Source organism: Abramis brama, assembly GCF_963993115.1.
Source record: "Abramis brama genome assembly, chromosome: 22".
In the NCBI taxonomy this organism is placed as follows: Eukaryota; Metazoa; Chordata; class Actinopteri; order Cypriniformes; family Leuciscidae; genus Abramis; species Abramis brama.
This window is the reverse complement of record NC_139984.1, coordinates 7,124,178-7,149,580: the sequence shown is the minus strand read 5'-3', so window position 1 is coordinate 7,149,580 and position 25,403 is coordinate 7,124,178. Positions and strand designations below refer to the sequence as shown.

The 25,403-nt window shown below is 36.2% G+C and overlaps 1 protein-coding gene across 1 annotated transcript in view; it reads right to left on the bottom strand.

Annotated features, from left to right (window-relative positions):
• Positions 1 to 13,482: 13,482 nt before the first annotated feature.
• LOC311073443 (cadherin-like protein 26) overlaps positions 13,483 to 25,403 on the bottom strand; it is a 29,296-nt gene continuing 17,375 nt past the window's right edge. The window contains exons 12-19 of the mRNA XM_084099217.1: positions 24,598 to 24,819; positions 24,056 to 24,183; positions 23,383 to 23,445; positions 21,563 to 21,631; positions 20,779 to 20,838; positions 18,632 to 18,667; positions 18,304 to 18,378; positions 13,483 to 16,717 (exon numbers count right to left, since the gene is read on the bottom strand). Coding sequence (XP_083955343.1) covers positions 16,508 to 16,717; positions 18,304 to 18,378; positions 18,632 to 18,667; positions 20,779 to 20,838; positions 21,563 to 21,631; positions 23,383 to 23,445; positions 24,056 to 24,183; positions 24,598 to 24,819 — 863 coding nt within the window. The 3' untranslated portion in view covers positions 13,483 to 16,507. The remainder of the gene's footprint in view (positions 16,718 to 18,303; positions 18,379 to 18,631; positions 18,668 to 20,778; positions 20,839 to 21,562; positions 21,632 to 23,382; positions 23,446 to 24,055; positions 24,184 to 24,597; positions 24,820 to 25,403) is intronic.

Here is a 25,403-nt window from a genome sequence, read left to right as displayed (position 1 = left end):
CCAGTCGTCAGTGTCACATGATCCTTCAGAAATCATTCTAATATGATGATTTGCTGCTCAAGAAACATTTCTTCTTATAATCAATGTCGAAAACAGTTGTGCTGCTTCATATTTTTGTAGAAACTGTGATACATTTTTAAAATTATTAATTCTAAAAAATAATTATTTCGTGACATTGCAAAAGTGTTTACTGTCACTTTTGATACATTTTATGCATCCTTGATGAATACAAGTATTAATTTCTTTAAAGAAATCTTATTGACACCAAAATGTTTAATGATATTGTATATGACAATATATATTATAAAATTGTATAATACACTGTATAAACATAGAGGATTGTTTAGAGATGGGAAACTAGATTGTTTGGATGATCACATAGCAGAAAGTAAACCCACATAGCAAACAGACTTGGCCCAAATGAGGCCTCACAATGGCACTGCTGGCGTGTTGCCGGCACTGGCATGCATCATGTCAGCCAACTGTGGGCCATGCGTGGCAATGATGGCACTGCATGCATGATGGCAGACAACATTTGGGACGATTGTGGAAGGGAGGTGTGTGGCCCAGATCAGTGTAGCGATTATGGGCCATACTTTGTGTACTGGACAATTATAAGTATTTAGGCCACTACTATATATTCAAGGATTGTCCCCCCCACCACCACAATTTTTCACGGGAGAAATAAAACAGTTTAAAGTGTTGCACATGGATGGTGCAGTTATCAAAACTACGAAAGAGATGTAATGATTTTAATAATTAATAATAATAATAATAATATGAATTGACTTATGAGTCAGTGAAAAAAGCTATGTCCAGAAAAAATGATAATTAATAAATATAGTATTTAGTTTTCAGCAATGTTGACAAAATTCAATAATCATTTAAAAATTCCCAAATCCATTTGACCTGAACAAAATATACATTTTCCTAACATGACAATTGAGTTAGATTTTTTTTATTTTTTTTTATTTCTAATAAAAAATAAAAAAACACTAATTCACTACAAAGTAGTCTAAGTTTTCCATACTTTTTAGTTTAAGCACCACAAAATCATGTTAAAAACTTACTAAATATATATATTCTAAATAAGTTTATTTAAAAATATGTACAGTTAACTGTGCAGTGAACTATTATTTTGGCGCGATCTCCGCGGTAACAGCAGCTTTCTGGTTGGTGGATGAGGTTAAGTGATGCGTCGTTTGAAATTTCTCCCATTGAAGGGTGAAGAAGACATCTGTCCATGCGTCTGTCAGACAACCCAACTGCTGTTCAGGGGTGTGTTTCCCAAAACCATAGTTGCTAACTAAGTTAGCAACTTTATTGGTTGCAATGCAATTTCCCATTGCCAACCAACTAAGTTGCTAACAGGTGGGAAACGCTATGGTTTTGGGAAACGCATCCCAGGTAAGTGAAGCTATGTTGTGTACGACCCTATTTTTTACAGTCTATGTGTACGACCTAACATTAGATGTAATACATACTGCAGATATGCAACCACATGGGTTCTCTTTTGCACTCATGCCGAAACAGATCAAGTCTGCGATGTGTTCACTGCTCTCTTATTTTTTAGTATTTTTATTTAACCTGGACAAATATCAATGAAAAGATTTATGACTTTTGCATCAATATTTGGCCTTTTTGAAGGAATTGAACTTAAACAAAATTAACAAAAACACGTCAAATACGGTTAAAAAAATCGACCGTGGCGGGTACGAAGGTTATTTTGGCAGGTTATGATTCATGAATTCCATCACTCTTTATGTAATGGCTATCTTTAAAAAATAGAATAACAATCTCTTTTTTTGAGCTTTTTTAAATACCTGCGTTCAAACTCGGATGTCACTTTGTTCTTTATTGAAGTGAACTTTTGCCTATATGGTAGCTGATTCACTGCCCCTTGAACTTGAGAACGCGAGTACAGACCATAGACAGTATATAAACTGGACACAGCGACCCCATTGGATTCAACGGAGACAAGTGAAGTCAATTAGAAGCACTCACTTCCTGATGGCTGAGCGTACTGCGCAGACTCAAACTGAGCTTGACGACGTAGATGTGACGTGAGCAACCTGTCAGAGAAATCTGAGAAATCTGAATCATTCCCTTCCGAAACTTGCAGAGACGGAGAGCGTGAGTAGGAGGTGTCCATGAGCAGGAGCAGGAGCAACTTTTGCTATGTATTCTGATTAATTATTTTGTCATTTTTCCTCCACGTCCCCCTGATTGCCCGCGAGCTTCTCCTCCTGTCCATACGGTAATTTCACTACTGTGCGGCAGAGAGTCGCGTGGTTATGACGCAATCGTTAGCCTGTTTTTACAAAAACTGCTTCTACAGGGCAATGGAGCCTTTTATACATTTTCGAGTTTCTTTAATAAATAAATAATGGACAAATGGAGTCTTTAAATGCTTCAGATGTAAAGTTATTCGCTGTCAAAGTGACGCCAAAATGAATGGGAGTCAATGGAATGCTAACAGCAGGTGATGGTCCGCTAATCAATGGCGGCGCCCGGGGAAGCTTCAATATTTTATGAAACCCTGCCCCCCTGGTACAGACTGACGCGACCAGGGTGCTTTTGACCGGCCTGCGGGTCATTCAATAGTCCCACATTATAAGCAATCATTTCCTGTATAAAATTTAACCAAAACAACCTTATTTTAATTTGTTACCTAAATTTATTTACAGTAGGTGGATGAATATTTGTATATGTATTTATTAGGGCCCGAGCACCGATGGTGTGAGGACCCTCTTGGAATTGCTCTGTTTATTATTATTATTAGGGCCCGAGCACCGATGGTGTGAGGACCCTCTTGGAATTGCTCTGTTTATTATTAGGGCCCGAGCACCGATGGTGTGAGGACCCTCTTGGAATTGCTCTGTTTATTAGGGCCCGAGCACCGATGGTGTGAGGACCCTCTTGGAATTGCTCTGTTTATTATTATTATTATTATTATTATTATTATTATTATTATTATTATTATTCTCCGCATTTAATTGCATTTTTGAGGGCCTAAACATGCTCGAAAACTCACAAAACTTTGCACACGCGTCAGAACTGGCGAAAATTTACATCTGATATAGGTTTCAGAATTGGACGGGGCAAAATGGCCCGATAGCGCCACCTATAAAAGTTCAACGGAGTGCGCCTCCCGCAACGTTCCACGTACGTGCACGAAATTCGGTACATACATGTAATGACCTAATACCTACAAAAAAGTCTCTTGGAGCATAGCCCTAAACCCAACAGGAAGTCAGCCATTTTGAACTTCCTCTCAGATTTTTGTGCAGTTGTTGCCATTTTCAGGCCTCGTACTTTAACGAACTCCTCCTACAGTTTTAATCTGATCATCTTCAAATTTGGTGAGTGTAATCTTAAGGCCTTTGCGACGTTAAATTGCGAAGATCTTGAGTTTTCGTCGAAGGGCGGGTCCTCGGCGGCCTGACAAATTTTGATGTTTCGCCATGAAACAGGAAGTTGCTGTAACTCAGGCATGGAATGTCCAATCTGCCCCAAACTTCACACGTTTGATAAGAGTTCTGTCCTGAACACATGACCATGCTCATATTCAGTTATAGCCATAGCGCCACCTACTGGCAACAGGAAGTGACATGTTTAACACTGTTATGGACTCCTAATAACATATAAAAAAGTGCCAGCAAGTGCTAAACATGCTAACAACATACTAGAAGCATGCTAAAACATGCTAGCAAACTCTTAGCTAAGTGCTAAAGCATGCTATTATTGCAATTAAATAGGAATTTGCTGTAACTCAGGCATGGAATGTCCAATCTGCCCCAAACTTCACACTTTTGATAAGCGTTCTGTCCTGAACACATCTACATGAGAATATTCAGTTATAGTAATAGCGCCACCTACTGGTAACAGGAAGTGTCATGTTTAACACGTTGATGCCATTCTAGCAACATGTTAAAAATGCCATTGACTTCTAAACATGCTAGAAACATGTTAAAACATGCTAGCAATACTTAGCTAAGTGCTAAAGCATGCTAATTCAATGAACAATGTTGTTGTTACTCAAGAAGGCAATGTCCAATCTGCGCCAAACTTCACACTTTTAATAAACGTTCTGTCCTGAACACATGACCATGCTCATATTCAGTTACAGTCATAGTGCCACCTGCTGGGAACAGGAAGTGACATGTTAAACACTGTTGTGGACATATAAAAACATATAAAAAAAGTGCCAGCAAGTGCTAAACATGCTAACAACATACTAGAAACATGCTAAAACATGCTAGCAAACACTTAGCTAAGTGCTAAAGCATGCTATTGCTGCAATTAAATAGGAATTTGCTGTAACACAGGCATGGAATGTCCAATCTGCCCCAAACTTCACACGTTTGATAAGAGTCATGGCCTGAACACATCTACATGAGAATATTCAGTTATAGTAATAGCGCCACCTGCTGTCAACAGGAAGTGACATGTTTAACAGTGTTGTGGTCTCCTAATAACATATAAAAAAGAGCCAGCAAGTGCTAAGCAGGTTAGCAACATACTAGAAACATGCTAGCAAACACTTAGCTAAGTGCTAAAGCATGCTATTACTGCAATTAAATAGGAATTTGCTGTAACTCAGGCATGGAATGTCCAATCTGCCCCAAACTTCACACGTTTGATAAGAATCATGGCCTGAACACATGTCTATGCTCAAATTCAGTTATAGTAATAGCGCCACCTACTGGCAACAGGAAGTGACATGTTTAACACGTTGATGCCGTTCTAGCAACATGTTAAAAATGCCATTGAGTTCTAAACATGCTAGAAACATGTTAAAACATGCTAGCAATACTTAGCTAACTGCTAAAGCATGCTAATTCAATGAAACAGGACTTTGTTGTTACTCAAGAAGGCAATGTACAATCTACCCCAAACTTCACACGTTTGATAAGAGTTATCTCTTGAACACATGTCCATGCTAATATTTAGTTATAGTCATAGCGCCACCTGCTGGCAACAGGAAGTGACGTTTCACACTGTTCTTGACTCCTAATAACATAAAAAAATGCCAGTAGGTGCTAAACATCCTACCAACATACTAGAGACATGCTAAAACATACTAGCAAACACTTAGCTAAGTGCTAAAGAATGATATTACTGCAATTAAATATGAATTTGCTGTAACTCAGGCATGGAATGTCCAATCTGCCCCAAACTTCACACTTTTGATAAGCGTTCTGTCCTGGACACATGACCATGCTTATATTCAGTTACAGTCATAGCGCCACCTGCTGGCAACAGGAAGTGACATGTTTAACACTGTTATGGACTCCTAATAACATATAAAAAAGTGCCAGCAAGTGTTAAACATGCTAACAACATACTAGAAACATGCTAAAACATGCTAGCAAACTCTTAGCTAAGTGCTAAATCATGCTATTATTGCAATTAAATAGGAATTTGCTGTAACTCAGGCATGGAATGTCCAGTCTGCCCCAAACTTCACACTTTTGATAAGAGTCATGGCCTGAACACATCTACATGAGAATGTTCAGTTATAGTAATAGCGCCACCTACTGGCAACAGGAAGTGACATGTTTAACACGTTTATGCCGTTCTAGCAACATGTTAAAAATGCCATTGAGTTCTAAACATGCTAGAAACATGTTAAAACATGCTAACAATGCTTACCTAAGTGCTAAAGAATGCTAATTCAATGAAACATGACTTTGTTGTTGCTCAAGAAGGCAATGTCCAATTTGCACCAAACTTCACACGTTTGATAAGAGTTCTGTCCTGAACACACATCCATGCTCATATTCAGTTATAGTCATAACGCCACCTACTGGCAACAGAAACTGACATGGTTAACACAGTAATGCAGTACTAACCACATAATTATTGTGTACTAAGCATGCTAGAAACAGACTAAACATGCTAGCAACACTTAGCTGAGTCATGAAGCATGCTATTATCACCATTATACAAAACATTTTGTAACTGACTTTGACATACTCTTACTATATATACCTCCTTAAATGTACATTTCCCAACCATGCTCTGTCTTCCTAAAGCCACCGAGTGTTGATGGCACGGGTGCGAGGGCCCTTTCATCGCTGCTTGCAGCTTTAATTAGGGCCCGAGCACCGATGGTGTGAGGACCCTCTTGGAATTGCTCTGTTTATTATTATTATTAGGGCCCGAGCACCGATGGTGTGAGGACCCTCTTGGAATTGCTCTGTTTATTATTATTATTATTATTATTATTATTATTATTCTCCGCATTAAATTGCATTTTTGAGGGCCTAAACATGCTCGAAAACTCACGAAACTTTGCACACGCGTCAGAACTGGCGAAAATTTACATCTGATATAGGTTTCAGAATTGGACAGGGCAAAATGGCTCGATAGCGCCACCTATAAAAGTTCAACGGAGTGCGCCTCCCGCAACGTTCCACGTATGTGCACGAAATTCGGTACATACATGTAATGACCTAATACCTACCAAAAAGTCTCTTGGAGCGTAGCCCTAAACACAACAGGAAGTCAGCCATTTTGAACTTCCTCTCAGATTTTTGTGCAGTTTTTGCCATTTTCAGGCCTCATACTTTAACGAACTCCTCCTACAGTTTTAATCTGATCATCTTCAAATTTGGTGAGTGTAATCTTAAGGCCTTTGCGACGTTAAATTGCGAAGATCTTGAGTTTTCGTCGAAGGGCGGGTCCTCGGCGGCCTGACAAATTTCGATGTTTCGCCATGAAACAGGAAGTTGCTGTAACTCAGGCATGGAATGTCCAATCTGCCCCAAACTTCACACGTTTGATAAGAGTTCTGTCCTGAACACATGACCATGCTCATATTCAGTTATAGTCATAGCGCCACCTGCTGGCAACAGGAAGTGACATGTTTAACACTGTTATGGACTCCTAATAACATATAAAAAAGTGCCAGCAAGTGCTAAACATGCTAACAACATACTAGAAGCATGCTAAAACATGCTAGCAAACTCTTAGCTAAGTGCTAAAGCATGCTATTATTGCAATTAAATAGGAATTTGCTGTAACTCAGGCATGGAATGTCCAATCTGCCCCAAACTTCACACTTTTGATAAGCGTTCTGTCCTGAACACATCTACATGAGAATATTCAGTTATAGTAATAGCGCCACCTACTGGTAACAGGAAGTGTCATGTTTAACACGTTGATGCCATTCTAGCAACATGTTAAAAATGCCATTGACTTCTAAACATGCTAGAAACATGTTAAAACATGCTAGCAATACTTAGCTAAGTGCTAAAGCATGCTAATTCAATGAAACAGGATGTTGTTGTTACTCAAGAAGGCAATGTCCAATCTGCGCCAAACTTCACACTTTTAATAAACATTCTGTCCTGAACACATGACCATGCTCATATTCAGTTACAGTCATAGTGCCACCTGCTGGCAACAGGAAGTGACATGTTAAACACTGTTGTGGACATATAAAAACATATAAAAAAGTGCCAGCAAGTGCTAAACATGCTAACAACATACTACAAACATGCTAAAACATGCTAGCAAACACTTAGCTAAGTGCTAAAGCATGCTATTGCTGCAATTTAATAGGAATTTGCTGTAACACAGGCATGGAATGTCCAATCTGCCCCAAACTTCACACGTTTGATAAGAGTCATGGCCTGAACACATCTACATGAGAATATTCAGTTATAGTAATAGCGCCACCTGCTGTCAACAGGAAGTGACATGTTTAACAGTGTTGTGGTCTCCTAATAACATATAAAAAAGAGCCAGCAAGTGCTAAACAGGTTATCAACATACTAGAAACATGCTAGCAAACACTTAGCTAAGTGCTAAAGCATGCTATTACTGCAATTAAATAGGAATTTGCTGTAACTCAGGCACGGAATGTCCAATCTGCCCCAAACTTCACACGTTTGATAAGAATCATGGCCTGAACACATGTCTATGCTCAAATTCAGTTACAGTAATAGCGCCACCTACTGGCAACAGGAAGTGACATGTTTAACACGTTGATGCCGTTCTAGCAACATGTTAAAAATGCCATTGAGTTCTAAACATGCTAGAAACATGTTAAAACATGCTAGCAATACTTAGCTAAGTGCTAAAGCATGCTAATTCAATGAAACAGGACTTTGTTGTTACTCAAGAAGGCAATGTACAATCTACCCCAAACTTCACACGTTTGATAAGAGTTATCTCTTGAACACATGTCCATGCTCATATTTAGTTATAGTCATAGCGCCACCTGCTGGCAACAGGAAGTGACGTTTAACACTGTTCTTGACTCCTAATAACATATAAAAAAATGCCAGTAGGTGCTAAACATCCTACCAACATACTAGAGACATGCTAAAACATACTAGCAAACACTTAGCTAAGTGCTAAAGAATGATATTACTGCAATTAAATATGAATTTGCTGTAACTCAGGCATGGAATGTCCAATCTGCCCCAAACTTCACACTTTTGATAAGAATCATGGCCTGAACACATCTACATGAGAATGTTCAGTTATAGTAATAGCGCCACCTACTGGCAACAGGAAGTGACATGTTTAACACGTTGATGCCGTTCTAGCAACATGTTAAAAATGCCATTGAGTTCTAAACATGCTAGAAACATGTTAAAACATGCTAACAATGCTTAGCTAAGTGCTAAAGAATGCTAATTCAATGAAACATGACTTTGTTGTTACTCAAGAAGGCAATGTCCAATTTGCACCAAACTTCACACGTTTGATAAGAGTTCTGTCCTGAACACACATCCATGCTCATATTCAGTTATAGTCATAACGCCACCTACTGGCAACAGAAACTGACATGGTTAACACAGTAATGCAGTACTAACCACATAATTATTGTGTACTAAGCATGCTAGAAACAGACTAAACATGCTAGCAACACTTAGCTGAGTCATGAAGCATGCTATTATCACCATTATACAAAACATTTTGTAACTGACTTTGACATACTCTTACTATATATACCTCCTTAAATGTACATTTCCCAACCATGCTCTGTCTTCCTAAAGCCACCGAGTGTTGATGGCACGGGTGCGAGGGCCCTTTCATCGCTGCTTGCAGCTTTAATTATTATTATTATTATTATTATTATTATTATTCTCCGCATTAAATTGCATTTTTGAGGGCCTAAACATGCTCGAAAACTCACGAAACTTTGCACACGCGTCAGAACTGGCGAAAATTTACATCTGATATAGGTTTCAGAATTGGACGGGGCAAAATGGCTCGATAGCGCCACCTATAAAAGTTCAACGGAGTGCGCCTCCCGCAACGTTCCACGTATGTGCACGAAATTCGGTACGTACATGTAATGACCTAATACCTACCAAAAAGTCTCTTGGAGCGTAGCCCTAAACACAACAGGAAGTCAGCCATTTTGAACTTCCTCTCAGATTTTTGTGCAGTTTTTGCCATTTTCAGGCCTCGTACTTTAACGAACTCCTCCTACAGTTTTAATCTGATCATCTTCAAATTTGGTGAGTGTAATCTTAAGGCCTTTGCGACGTTAAATTGCGAAGATCTTGAGTTTTCGTCGAAGGGCGGGTCCTCGGCGGCCTGACAAATTTCGATGTTTCGCCATGAAACAGGAAGTTGCTGTAACTCAGGCATGGAATGTCCAATCTGCCCCAAACTTCACACGTTTGATAAGAGTTCTGTCCTGAACACATGACCATGCTCATATTCAGTTATAGTCATAGCGCCACCTGCTGGCAACAGGAAGTGACATGTTTAACACTGTTATGGACTCCTAATAACATATAAAAAAGTGCCAGCAAGTGCTAAACATGCTAACAACATACTAGAAGCATGCTAAAACATGCTAGCAAACTCTTAGCTAAGTGCTAAAGCATGCTATTATTGCAATTAAATAGGAATTTGCTGTAACTCAGGCATGGAATGTCCAATCTGCCCCAAACTTCACACTTTTGATAAGAGTCATGGCCTGAACACATCTACATGAGAATGTTCAGTTATAGTAATAGCGCCACCTACTGACAACAGGAAGTGACATGTTTAACACGTTGATGCCGTTCTAGCAACATGTTAAAAATGCCATTGAGTTCTAAACATGCTAGAAACATGTTAAAACATGCTAACAATGCTTAGCTAAGTGCTAAAGAATGCTAATTCAATGAAACATGACTTTGTTGTTACTCAAGAAGGCAATGTCCAATTTGCACCAAACTTCACACGTTTGATAAGAGTTCTGTCCTGAACACACATCCATGCTCATATTCAGTTATAGTCATAACGCAACCTACTGGCAACAGAAACTGACATGGTTAACACAGTAATGCAGTACTAACCACATACTTATTGTGTACTAAGCATGCTAGAAACAGACTAAACATGCTAGCAACACTTAGCTGAGTCATGAAGCATGCTATTATCACCATTATACAAAACATTTTGTAACTGACTTTGACATACTCTTACTATATATACCTCCTTAAATGTACATTTCCCAACCATGCTCTGTCTTCCTAAAGCCACCGAGTGTTGATGGCACGGGTGCGAGGGCCCTTTCATCACTGCTTGCAGCTTTAATTAATTTTGTATTTTGTCTTTTAGCTGCTGTGAGAAAAAATCGTCTGACACATGCCACTGATCAGGAGATAGAAGCAACAATACAAAGATGGCTTCAGCTTGCTCCTGATAGAGATGGAGGAAGGAGAGCGCTTGAGGAGAAAAGAGGGGCTGCAGAGCTGTACTTCACTTCCTGAGGACAGTCCTAAATAGGATCACTTTCTCCCTCACACATACAAACATTCTGATGTGCAAATTTGTTTTAAGTAATTGTTTTAATTTGCTCTATGTTTGTTGTAGAATTGAAAAATGTTGTACATAGTTGGCTGTTCAGGCAACTAAAATAGCGTTCACACAGTTACACAACTCTAGCTGTTATTTTTCATTTTGGCTTGTGCATTCCTACAATAAGTAAACTATACTGTTTAAGACAGACCAGGGCCCGGTTTCCCGATAACGCTCACTCTTAGCGCGCTAAGAAAGCTCGAAAGATATATCTTACCAAAGTTGTTTATGTTCCTAAGTGTGTTCCCCGAACCATACCTTAGGAAGCTGTTTAAGATATACCTTCTTACGTGCGACGTTACCCGGCGCTGTCCGTGGCGATGGTGCTGAATTGTTTGATATGATGGCTCGAGAATCAATTATTATCTCGTGCAGGGGCTGTTTATGTGAGAAAGCGGTGATCTTTATAAATGAAGCACTTCAGAAATAGTTGAAATTGCAATTTATTATGATTATTGGATATTATAAAAAATAATCCAAACTATAATAGCCTATAATAGCCTAGCCTACATATTTTAAAATTGTAACATATATTGCTGCCACAATAACCTTTTCAAAAATTTACGTGCCTTCTTCTCTTTCCCATTTTTGTTCGCTGAGGTGGAGCTGCGATGAAATATTGTTCTTGTAAATACTTTCCAGCATTTCAGTAATAAAAGTTTACATCTTGCGTACGGTGCTCGGCACTGATCAAAAAGGATTTAAACCGTGAATTTTGAATCTCTTCTTGCAAACTCAGAGATGTGGATTCAGACGGCAATTAAATTACCACACGACCTGTTTGTCAAAAAACAGAAGGTTCTAATTTGGCCAGGGATTTTTACGCGGGTTGGGTGAGAAAAACACTGATATTATGGATTCGGACGGCATATATTCGCTCATACAATTTTGATATGGAAAACAGAAGGTTCTAATTTGGCCAGGGATTTTTACGCGGGTTGGGTGAGAAAAACACTGATATTATGGATTCGGACGGCATATATTCGCTCATACAATTTTGATATGGAAATATGACAATAGAGAGAAAACATGACATAAACATGAGCACTTGACAGTGACCAAAAACAGACTTGATAAAACTCACCAACTTCAGGTTACAAAGCTAGAAAAGAGAAAAAAGAAAAAAAAAAGAAAAAAAAAAGCGCTATATATATGGAATCACTTTATTTTGATGGTCCATTTTAAACATTCTGTTGACTATAAGTAACTTTGCAACTATATGTCAACTAACTTTCATTAAAGTTTCAGGGCACAATTAAAAAAAAAAAAATTATATTATAAGCAATATATCTCATTACAACCAATGTTATTATACTTTTGCATTTTTAAATTAGTTCTTATTTTAATATCATTTTCAAATTTCCTATAAATGTCAGTTTAGTTTTAGTTAGTTTCATTAATGGTTTTGATAGTTTTAGTTTAGTTTTTATTTAGTTTTTCATTCCTATAGTTTTTATATATTTAGTTTCAGTTTTAGTAATTATAGTTTATATTTTAGTAATTAGTAGCAGAACACTTCCAGTTAAAGACATTTAATTTCAACAAAGTTTAATGTTTGCAGTTTACAGTTAACTCTTGTGCAAACCTCTTAATAATAAAATTATAATAATTGTTTGAGATAGAACAATGAACCAAACAAATGCAACTTAAATTAAACATTATTTATTAATTTTCATTCATATTAAAGATGAAATCTTGTTAAGCATGTGGTGTATAAGAAAAAGAAAAGAAAAATATGCGTATGATTAATATGATTATTCTTATATGGTTATTTATATGATTAATCATTTCAAACATTATTTGCATCTTTATCATATACTCAAAGTTATACTCATATTCATGAGTTCTATTCAGACCAGACATTTAGTTTTCTTCTACTCTGAGAAATGCAGGCTACATCTATTTGTGGGCTAGACATGCTATTTGTTTTTTCCGTTTTCTGCTCAGTGTGGTATCCTGCCTAATATGTGTGGTATCTTGTTTAGTTTTCACATGAGATGGTTATCTTACTTGGAATTAAGGTACAGCTGTATTTGCATGATGGAAATAAATACTTATATGGCCATTTCTGCTTCTTAGGGCTGGTTCACACAGAAAGCGGTTTTGCTTTGAAAAACCAAGGTTGAAAAACATTTGATGGCAAAGCTGAAAAACCACAGGGAGTGAAATGGGGAAAAAGCACAAGGTCTTGAGTCTTTTAAAAGTTGAACTTATTTTAACTTGAGGACCGCATGTTAAGAACGCCGTGTCATGCGCGAGACTTGATTTTCCAGTGCAGGATGAGAGCTTATTAATTACAAAAACGATTATTTATTTTTGCTAATCATTATTCTATTTCAGTTAGGTTTTTAGTAACTGTTGTTAGTTTCGTTTAGTTTTTAATTTATGTTGAAATTTATTTTTTATTTCAGTTTACAAAAATGTTTTTTTCAATATGTTTTTTCTTTATTTACTTTTTTTCAGTTGGTCTGCTGCTAGTTTTGTTGTTTGCTTCTGTTGTGCTTGGCCCAGATAATTGCTGCTTGCCATTATATTTATTATTATTATTGTGTTCTTTATACACTGTATAAACATAAGCCTCTATGTTTATACAGTGTATTTGTGTGATTATATAATACAATTGTATATGTAGTATGTATCATATACAGTATCATTAAACATTTTGGTGTCAGTAAGATTTCTTTAGAGAAAGAAATACTTTTATTCATCAAGGAAATTCAAATTCAGATTTTCAAAGATTTATTATAAAAATAGATAATTTTTCCCCCCAAAATGCAATAAATTCATGACACTTTTTTTTCAAAATGCAATTAATCAATTGAATCAATATTAAATTAATTTTTCAATTGAAACTGTTGAAAATACACAACAAAGTAAGTTGATCCACATATGACAGCCTCTGAACTTGGTAAATTTAACTTATATACTGGCACTGGACTAAAAATACATTCAATCAGCCATCGCTAGGAAATTCCACCTGAACTTTTTTGACAGCGATCAGCTGTAAAATGGCTTGGTCCTGCGCGGTTTTCGTTGACTTTGAGTAAAACAGTTGAAAGTTTTTCAAAAGACCCCCTGGGGTCATTGTGTCAGCATGACAGAAGTTTGATACTGTTGTGTGAAAACAAGCAACAGCCAGTGTTGTGCCGAATTTCGATCTAAGACTAATTTCTAGATTAACTTAATAGCTAACTCAACAACAGCCCTTACAGATTGCATCCTATGCAGTTTGGTTTTAGATCCAACCATTCAATGAAAACTGCAAACTGCTTTTTCCTTGAGAATGTGAAATCTAAATTAGATAAAGGGGGAGTTGTTGGGGCCATATTCTTAGACCTAAAGAAAGCTTTTGACACTGTGGATCATGGTTTCCCCCAATGTTATTAAATGGATGCAGTCCTATTTGGAAGGCAGAGAACAGATGGTCAAGATAAATGATGAGGTGTCATCGGCCATCAGTTGTGATATTGGTGTACCTCAGGGATCAATTTTAGGGCCCCTGTTGTTCAGCCTATACATTAATGATCTTCCCACTGTATGCAATGAGTCTGAGATTCAAATGTATGCAGACGATACTGTCATTTATGTAAATGCACCGACCAAGCAGCATTTAAGCTCACGGCAGTTACGGCCGATGTCACGCAATGGCTTAATAATTCCTGTCTTCATTTAAACATAAAGAAAACCGCTTATATGTTTTTCACGAAGAGGTCAACAGAAAATTCCACACCCAATATTTATATTGCAGGGGAACAGCTATCAACGGTATCTGATTTTAAATATCTAGGTATAATAATTGATTCTAATCTAACATTTAAAAAAAAACAAATTAAAAAGGTAATAAGTACAGTAAAATTCATCTTGTCAAATTTCCATCATATCAGAAATAGTCTAACTACAAAGGCAGCTACTATATATTTTAAATGCCATGATCATGCCATATCTGTCATAGTGTTTGACTAGCTGGGCACAAGCCTCCAGTACAACAGCCTGTGCAGCAACTTTACCATCAAGCTTCCAAGGTGTTTGATAGGAAGCCAAATACCTATCACCACTGTTACTGCCTAAAAAAACTGATAAATTTAAATCTCATCAAATTTACAGATGTTTGTCTTGTCTATAAAATTTTACATGGCTTGGCCCACTAATGTTAAAGTATCATTGTAATCATATTTATTCAGATAATGTTAAAAATAAATTTTTAGAGAGGTTGTTCCTCACGGAAAGAGTGAACATTGCAGACAACATCTCGGGCCCTCAGCACCTCTGCACCAAAACCATCCAGATAACGTTTTTTAAAATATAAATCCTTACTTAAAACTAAAAATAAAAAAAAAACTATTTACAATACAATGAGAAATATAAAAGAAATAGATGAACACTGCATTTGTGTTCACTCTTACAAAATGTAAATGTAGCATAACAATAATAATAATAATAATAAAAATTAAAATTCCAGCCACTCTTCATAACAACAATGAAAAACCCAGGTGAACAAAAGCCCTTTAAGAAGAGGGAACACGCATACAGAAGGGAGATGTAATAATTATTGATGGTGCATTACTGCCACCTGCCAGGCTCTCTGTTGAAGTGATAACCCATCTTTATCTTCATTTTCTTTCTCTCATTGCTCACACCAAAATGGTTTCTGCTTTTCCTTATTGTCTCTAGTCACAGTCCCAGTGTCCCAGTGTCCTTCAAAGTATCTTCTTTTGTGTTCCACAGAAAAAAGTTATGCAGGTTTGTTTTTAAGCTTATTTTCGTTACAGAATAAAAATAGAAAAAAATATATATTGTGACTTTTTGTTCACAATTCTGACTTTTTTCTCAGAATTGCAAGTATACATCTTGCAACTGCAAGTTTATATTTCATAATTTCCCAGAATTCTGCATGTACATACGGACAGGTCAGGTGTATAAAAAAATAAATAAATAAAAATGACTGCAGATGTAAACTCAGAATTCTGAAAAGATTGTCAGAATTTCTTGATAAAAAGACACAATTACCTGGAAATAAGCTTCAATATGTTTTGAACAACGTGAAGGTGAGTAAATGGGAGAATTGTCATTTTCGGCTGGACTGTCCCTTTAAATACACAAGAGATTCTGCAATGCAAAGTCATCCTAGCAAAGGGCACGAAACAATACGGTACCTAAAGTCAGCGTCCCACAAGCATCATGTCAAGGACAACCCAGACAAAAACTCACTTACACAATCAGCATGGCTAAGTGTGGTTGGGAAAGTGTGGCTTTACATTTGCTGAGGAAAAAAAGATGGAAGTTCAGATGAAAGACGATCAAACAGGCTGGCACAAGCTGAAGTCAAGTTAGCAGTTTTCAATTCAAACACTCAACATCCTTCCTTATGCATATATTCCTTATATATCATGAGCACAAATGCATAGTGTATCACATAGTTCCTTGAGGCCAGTCTTGGCACTGAAGACGTAATGTTTACAGCTTTTCCATGATCGCCTTGCTCCTGTGCAGGTTTCATGGTGCTCAAATTCAAGGCTTGTCTTTGAGCAATGATGTCCTAGAGCACTCTCTCCAAAAAAAAAAAAAAAAAACACAGTACAAACAATCCCTGGTACCCCTTTGCAGCTGAGCTGAAAGCATTATAGAAATGTGGAACAATCATTAAACGATATAAAGCTGCATTGCTCAAGCCTCAAGTCATCATCCATTTTCACAGTCGGACATTCCTGCGTTCCACTGGCTGTTGACAAATCCCTCCCAGAGTGCTGAACTTTGGCCCAAGGTCCTGAAGGAAGTCCAGGTTATCACCAAGGTTGCTAACAGTCAGCTGATCCAGTGACTGGCAAACACTGCCCTTCCCCTCATAGTCATATTGATATGGGGAATATTCAGGATGGTCTTCCGAAAATCTGCTGATTTTCTATAAAATGACATAATGGAAAGAGAAAAAACAATCTTAAAGCTTTTGATAGCCGATAGAATGTGATTTCACTACACGGTCTGCAGATCTTCGTACATTGTTACATTGTGCAATGAAGGATCTAGCAGACAGGTGGCGACAGTGCACTTGATTTTCAACTCGGAACAAGTTGAAGCAAGGTCTCTTCTCTGCCAGTAGTGTACCACAAGCAAGTCATGCAGTGCAATAATATTTAAACTGTTCTCGTTTCCACAACAACTGACATAAAAGCAAATTAAATTAACCTGTATGTTGATTCGCATTTACCCTTAAGCATACTTTAAACTTATATAACCATTGTGAAAAAGAAGTGCACTTAATTACACTGAATGTGTAATATACATAAATATATATTTTATGTATTTTCAGATAATATAATGAAATAAAAGGCACTTAAATGCTCTTAAAGAAAGTATATTTTCATGACTGTTTCTTGAAATACTGAAGTACACTTTTAAAAAGTGCACTTTGTAATCATGTCATTATGTTTTAATAATCTTTCATCATGCTTTAAAGAAGTACACTTATTTTGATGTGTTGACTAGAGCACATTTAAAGTACTGGATAATAATTTTAAATTTGTCATTCAGTATTTTATTTAAAGTTAATATATTTTAAATGTAATAAATTGCAGCTTTGTCATTACAAATGAGTCATTAGAAATATATATGTTTTAATACATGACATACAACTTCCAATAAAAATTATATTAAATTATATTTTAAGTCACATTTTAACCCAAAGATTTAAAGACATTAAAATTATTGATAAAGATGTACATAAATCCAACTTAAATGGGTCAAAAAGAAGGTAAAATATCAATTAGTTGCATTTTATATCAATTTAAACTATAATATGTGCAGTTTACATACAATGCCTGAAAAAATTACGTTCTGTTTACACTTAAGTATCTTGTTTATACATTTATTTCCGCAATACTACTCTTTATAAAAGTATAAAGGCTACTTCTTTTCACACAGGACTATAAACAGTATTGTAATATAAGTGGTTATTGTGAATGAATCATTGTGAAATATCATCTCACTGGTGAAATGATAACAGACATTCTCAGCAGCTCATGAGATTTTTCCCTCTCTCTATCTCATTTCCTTCTCCTCTTTTAAGTACACTATTTTACTTTCTTAAAGGTATTTGTTGGCCTTTTTTTCCCCTTTGTCAGAACACTGCCCACAAGGCTCTGACCTGGAAGTGTAGTTCTTAAAAAGACACTATAAAATATTTTAAAATGAAATTGAACTGAAGTTGACATGATAATCCAGTACAAAGTTCAATACTCTTTAGCACAGTATGTCAGACAGTGAATTACATTTTTAAAGTATGCTAAAACATTATTTAAAATGGATTGCTTAAAAATATGCTTCAAAAATAATATTCTTAAATTTACAGTAAAACTGGACTTTAGTAGAGTGTGTTTATGTATTTATATCAGTATAAATTATAGGCTACCTAAAAATTATAATTTTCTCATAATTTCTACAGGTTTCCTGAAAATCATGCCAGTTAAGTGTTTTGTGTAGTGGACTCACCCTCTCGATGCGTTCTTCCAGGTTTCTTTCTGGTCGAGCCAAGCTGAATGACCGGGACATCTGGCTGCCTCCGCTCTTAAAAACAAGTGTGATATTTCATTTAGACTTTAGTTGAAACAAGTACTTATCTTTTTTGTTTTTAAATGTTCATTTAATTGTATTTGTTATTTCTGTATTTAACAAGTTTAGCTATTACTACAATGAAAATGGTTAAAAAAATTATGACTATGTAACATTAACACGTTTCAAAACCTTTAGTTGATAAGTGTTCAATAATCTTTTCTTAATCTTTTTTTTGTAATTTATAAGGATCATTTGAAAAGCTTACCCAATAGCTTCGGACCGTTGACTGTTTACGAAATGGCTTTAGAGAGAGGAGAAAAAAACAACTATATTATTAAAGCTGCAGTCTGTAGTTTTTCCTCTTTGTCGCCATCTCTGTTCGAAATCTGCAATTGCAGTTATTCACGGAATTATCAACTTTACGTGGGTTGTGTTTCGGCATGGCACAGCGCGGATGAATCTGATGTTTTGAGGAGAATGTGCGCCTGTCAGTCGGTGTGGATACTGTCATTCGCAATCACAGATTCTACTTTTTGGAAGTATGACCAACATAAGAATTTTCACTGGAAAGTGTTGTCTGAACAAGTAACATCCACTTTTGTTCTGACCAACTGAGAGGAAAAAAGCATTGCAGTAAATCACGCTGATTAAATCTAACGATCGCTTATCAGATCACGTCAAACCGTGCAAATTATACATTGTTCTCAAATTGTTAATGTTAACAGCATCAGCATTGCGTGACTACATTTAATGTGTATTAGGGCTATCTGTAGTTCAGTTTCTATTTCTGTGCAGTCTAATTTCTAATACCAACAAATTATTGTTCCTTAGAACTGGTTCTCTTTGAAATACAAACACACGTATCTGTAATCAGATGCATATTTAAAACTGGAATATAATCGAATTTTTTCCTTTCAAAAGCCCTTCCGATATTTATCCTTGTTTTCGCATGGGCCCGGTTGCAGTCTCTTTTTTTCTGTAGCCACTCTGAAGTCCAAAGTCTTTTGCGTTTTACAACCAGTTGTCACTGGTGATTGTTGTTTGAACCTTTCTGGATCCGCCATAAAAATTGATAAGTTTAATTATATCAAGTGCTGCGAGAAAAGACTATAAATCTCCACCTCCAACATCCTCACACGCAATATAGCCTACTAGCCGAGACTCCTTCTTTATGTGTACAGATGTGACGTAATGACGCAAAGACATGCTCGAATTTCCCGCGAAAGAAAAAAATAATAATAATACAAAACCTGTAATAATGTTTTAACACGGGAATTAAAAACATTATTAAAAGCTTACCGTTTTGAATCGAGCTAAGGCAAGCAGAGAGTTTTGAACACTGGCTGATTATGTACTTGCTCAATTTATTTTGGATAATTTTTAACCCAAAAAAGTTACGGACTGCAACTTTAAATATCCATTATAATACAAAATTACCCATATACATTTACTGTATATACATTACTGTTTAAAAGTTTGGGTTCAGTAAGATTTTTTAAAATTAATATCTAGTTCAGTCATGAAACTCTAGAGGGCGCAGGCTGATCTGTGGTCCTTTACATGCAATCTGCAAGCAATCACATAATTACTGCATGGCACAAGCTGATTGGCCTCTGCTGATCCTACAGTCAATGAGTTTGCTTGCTCAACATTTAAATAGTCTGGTTCAGTGTTTGCTGTAAGCTAGTCCTGCTATCAGAGTTCCTCTGAACCCCTCCACCTGCCTAGATCTGCTTCGGGATTTTTGTTTGTATATTTATGCAGCAGCAGCAGATCTTACATGCTCACAGTAGTGTGTCTGTGTTTCTGTTAGCAGTAGCAAGTCCATGTCTGCCCAAGACCAAATACATTAACATTGCCATATTCAATAACATGCTAAAATTATTGCGAGAGTTGTCATGACTGAAATAAATTTATTCAGCAAGGAAACATTACAGATTTTTTTATTTTTTTTTTATTTTTATTTTTTAAATCAATTTCAACATTGATAAGAATAAAAAATGTCACCTGACCACCAAATCAGAATATTAGAATGATTTCTGAAGGATCATGTGACACTGAAGACTGGAGTAATGATGCTGAAAGTTCAGACAGACTGCACAAACTCGATTGTACAATGGATTGCTATGGTCTGTAAATCAGACTTATGTTCAATGATGTAGTAGATGCAAGGAAATCTACCATTTATTTGCATCTGATTAACAATCTAAAAAAAAGTGCAGAATGATTTTTTCATTTTTACATAGTTTTAAACTTAATTAGCAGAGTTTGTGGTCTCAGACATTTGAACCCCACTGTGACTCATGTCAAGGTAGAAGGTACAAAAATCCCACATTTCTTTGTTTTCTATAACAACTCCTATAGTCTGTCCCGCTTCACCCATATCTCAGTTTGATGGATGCAGTCACTCACCATGCTCGACACACCTCCGCCATTGGACATTTCCTGGAATGTCCCAGAGTTATACTGATACTGTGAGAGATGCAATAAATTAGTTAATATTTCACATTACCAAAAGAACACTGTTACTTATGAACATGACGTATAATATTTACTCAGTATTATTACATTTTTGAATTTTTAGAACAAAGAAAAAAGTCACATGTGTCTAGCAAAAGCCATTCACTTTTAGTTATGCCTCTATAGTTATGCCAACAAAATCTCACAGCAATTCACAACTATTTTACATTTTGTCAAATTGGTGGCTAATTTGTATGAATTCGTTCTCATTTGTATGATCTTCTTACGCCCTACTGATGGTTAGGTTTAGGTTTCTTGCTTTTTTTTCGTTCTAAAAATCATGTTTTTGCACAAACGGTGAAATTGCACATTTGCACTGTAAACGGTGAGTCATTCACCATTTACAGTGCCTTTTTAGTCACATTTTAAGTGAAACAACTAGGAAACCTAACCAGTCTCAACTTGCCTTTTCATTTGAGATCTTTTGGATGCTTTATCATGTATTTTTTCTTTCCCACTCCCACACTCCCACTCTGTTAGGCAAATAGCTATTGGATAAAAGTTAAAGGTTGGCCAATGTATGGCATCTGTGAGCTGCGGTAACCTTAAGTATTTCCCAGTATCCTCTCTGCTCATTATTAGTTAACCTGTTTCAGTTAACTTTTCCATGCATTCCAACAGAATGATCTAAGATTAATTCTCGGCAGTCGACGCATTGACTTGATTTGACACTTACCCCTCCAGAGCTTCTCAGCATACTATTATCAGCCCTCCTGTATCCATCAGTTGTAATCAGGTACTCAGGCTGCAAAAACAGTAATATACATTGTTAGTAGCTTGTTATTAACTTACAGTATGAGATCTGAAGGGCCATGTCACATCACTTTCTTTTAGGTCCTGTTGTTACTTTTACAGTTAAAATCCCAGCAGTTACAGATCTCATGCTTATATACTTTTTTATATATATATATATATATATAAAGTATATTATATATACTCTCCCTCCCTCTCATTCTAATATGATGATTTGATGCTGCAGAAACATTTATCATCAATATTGAAAACAGTTGTGCAGATTTACATTTTTTGTGGAAATCGTGATATTATTTCTTTTCAGGATTCTTTGATTCAAAGTTCAAAAGACCAGCATTGATTTTAAATAGCAAAGACCTTTATAATGTTACAAAAGGTTTCTGTCACTTAACTTTTGATCAGTTTTGCATTAGAATTTAGAAGACATGTACAATTTAAAAGACATGGAGTAAAAGTCCCCACAAAACTGTGAGAAAAACCTACTATTGCTGCCAGTCATAAAAAGGTGCTTGGCGCCGTGTCAAATCATTTGACTATTATGATTTTGGCACAACAGGTCCTAACATGTAAAAGAAGCTTGACAGCCCAATTATAGCAAGTGTGTATTATTAACATGCAGTTGAGCTAACAAGCTGCTTTCAAGTGTCAGTCTTATACAGAGTGCATGTAGCGACATGAAGCTCTTTACTTTTCAGTGGAACTCATCTTGGGATTCTGTTCACTGTGCCAAAATTGGATACAACATGTCTAATCCTATGGCTGTCCCCAATATTACCTTTTTTTTTAGGGTTTTGTCATTTATAACTGACTTTGTCCTATTAGGGTCAATTATTTTTGGCAAATTGTCTGAAACTTCACGCACATTCAAATGCATTTTTTAACTCTGAAAAGGTCTTAGTGTTTTTTGTTTTGTTTTGTTTTTTAAAAAGAAGAAAACATTAAAAAACATAAAAATTAACGTTCCATTTCATCTTGCGCAACTACATTTCTTTTGGAACTCGCATGTAAAAAAAAAAAAAAAAAACTTAAAAAATCTTTAAAATTGCTTCTTTCTTGGAATTCCAAATCAGTGATTGTAGCACAAGTGAAAATCCACAGGACTCTTCTTTTTCAGTGTAGCCCACACTTTCCACATGTAACATGTCTGCTTCTATCCTGCTTGATCTTTAACTTCTTCCTTTCTTACTACGATCATATTTTCTGATGCATTGCCATCACTATAATCAATACTTTCTGGAAAAAGTACAGTTTTCCCCCTCTGACTTCTATAAAACTTACTAACATCAACCTACAGCACAGGCAAAAAGGCTATTATACTGCCGCCAGTAATGAACAATAGTGCAGCTACACAGAAAATATGTGTATCCTAAAAGGACTTTGTCATTTATGCATAACGCACATATTTTTTGGTCTTTGAGTCATTGATTTTGCAAAATGTGCATTAATAAAAATGACCAAACACATTTGGATGTGCAATGACATTTTTTAAGTTTAGTCTAAAATTAACTCATAATAGAGCATTGACAGCATGTGACATAATGTGCAAATTTCTCCTTCACTTCCTTGTTGCCAAAAATGTCAAGTACATTATTGGCTGAAGGGGATGTAATATGATAATACTAAACTGTATTTAGTTTTTTGCTTGAATATTATTATTGTATTTTAAATGCAATTTCTCTGTCATTTATAAATGATGATATGGGAAAAGCAACAAGAGAAAAAAAAAACATGTATGTAACCTACTGGTGCAGATCCAATTTTCATGTTTTCCATCAGACCAAACTTGGAAGTAAGCATAGGCTCGGGCTAAGGAGAAAAAAATGACAGGCAAAATGATTCATCACAGTTAAACCACAGATGTTGCTCCTCGTATTCTCAGGTAAACAAGTTCATGCAAACTGCTGATACTTTGGAATGTACTCTGCTTTCATGACAGAGCTGCCCACTCTCACGCATTCACCGTGAGACTCACGCGACTGACACTTTTCACACACTCTCATGCCACACATCCATTTTCTCACGTACAGAAAAATCGCGAAGCAAAGAGGACACGGAGACCGACAGACTAGACTAGATAGGGCTCTCTGTAGCTATGTTTACATCATTAGGTGAGAACGCCTATCTTCTTGTGTACCTAATATTTATCCAAATGAGTCAATATTAAATCAAATCACAAGAATTTAATTTAATTGAAATTGTGAAATTTGTGTCAAGCAATAATAACAAAACGTAGCTTACCAGAAATTGTACCATGTAAACATTGTAACATGTTGCCACTAAACCTAATAAAATTCAGTTTAGTTACTAAAATGTTTTGACAATCACAATACACTTATGACAATAACCAATGTCATAGGTTTGATGTCAGTGTCATAGGTTCATCATTTGAACTCTGAACAAGACCAGTTTTACACACCTTAAAGATTGAGCCTCCTCCCTCCTCGTTGTATTTGACAAGGGTTTGGTTGCCCTCGTCCTGCAGGTTCAGAGGTATGTGTTGAAAGTTCTTGCTTTGGCAGTCACAGATTAAACAAAAGAGTAGAACTGCAAAAAAACAAACAAACAAACAAGGTGTGTCATTATGTATTACATTAATCTGCATACATTCAGATTTAAGAGTAAGTGATATTATATGAACTGCACATTGTTTAAATGATCAAATAAGTGGACTATGGGTATGTTTACTAGAGAACAATGTACTAAAAATGCTGACGTTTTTCCTTTGGGGATTGTTTTGAAAATATCATCATCTGTACATTCACAAGGTTCTGTGAAAACTATTAAAAACGCTGTATTATTCATGCCAGGCCAGTAGTTGGCGATGTGACTTTGTAAAGAAACACTACGCACCTATAGACTGCACACGCAATGCGCATGACGTCACCATTTTCACAAATTCACGTTTGTTTGTCTGTTGAAGATGCACATTTGATGTTGTTATTTAGTCTGAAAACTCACGGGCAAAAAGGAGAAATCCGGCTAACAGGAGACCGATGGCTGCTGGACCCAGCCTTGAGGAGAAAGGAAGACGGCTACGACACACGGCTCCTCCCGTACATTCACACACAATCACCTGCAGAACCTCTTCTGACTCCAGCGCTTGTTGATCCTGCATCTTCAAATGAACCGAGTAGTTTCCATATGGTAGAGATGTCAAACTTATCAGAGAGGTGCTTTCTCCTATATGAAATAAACCCAGCAGAACTTTAATGATAGTGTGAAACAGGGTTATTACAGTGGAAAAAACAAACAAAAAAAACATTAAAGTACCCCTGTGGTGAAAATCAAGTTTTTAATATTGTTTATGTCTATGTGGTGGTTTTTAATATGACAAACCATGTGTAAATGTATAGTATTTTCTCCTTAAAACTACAGTGACCCAAAGACAGTCTCAAAAACACAGTTTGAAATCGCTGGTGATTCTCTGAGCTGCTGTGAGTGAGTGGAGGCGGGGCTCATTTGCATATTCATAGAATCGTGTATAACAAATGAGGCAAGGGTGTAGTAGAGTTACATTCAAGTCATGAAGATTTTTTTTCAAGGAAAAAACGTTTAAATATGTAATTTTGGTTTGGAATTTTACGGGAAAAAATATTTGACTACAGGTACAGAGGGACTTTACGCTTATTTTACTTCAGCTAGTAGCCAATGAAACATTTTTCATTTTCATTTAGTTTAGCTTGATCTACTAAAACTAAACAAAAAAAAAAACAAAAAAAAAAACAACAACAGCACAACAAAATTAAACTTTAACTAAAACTAGA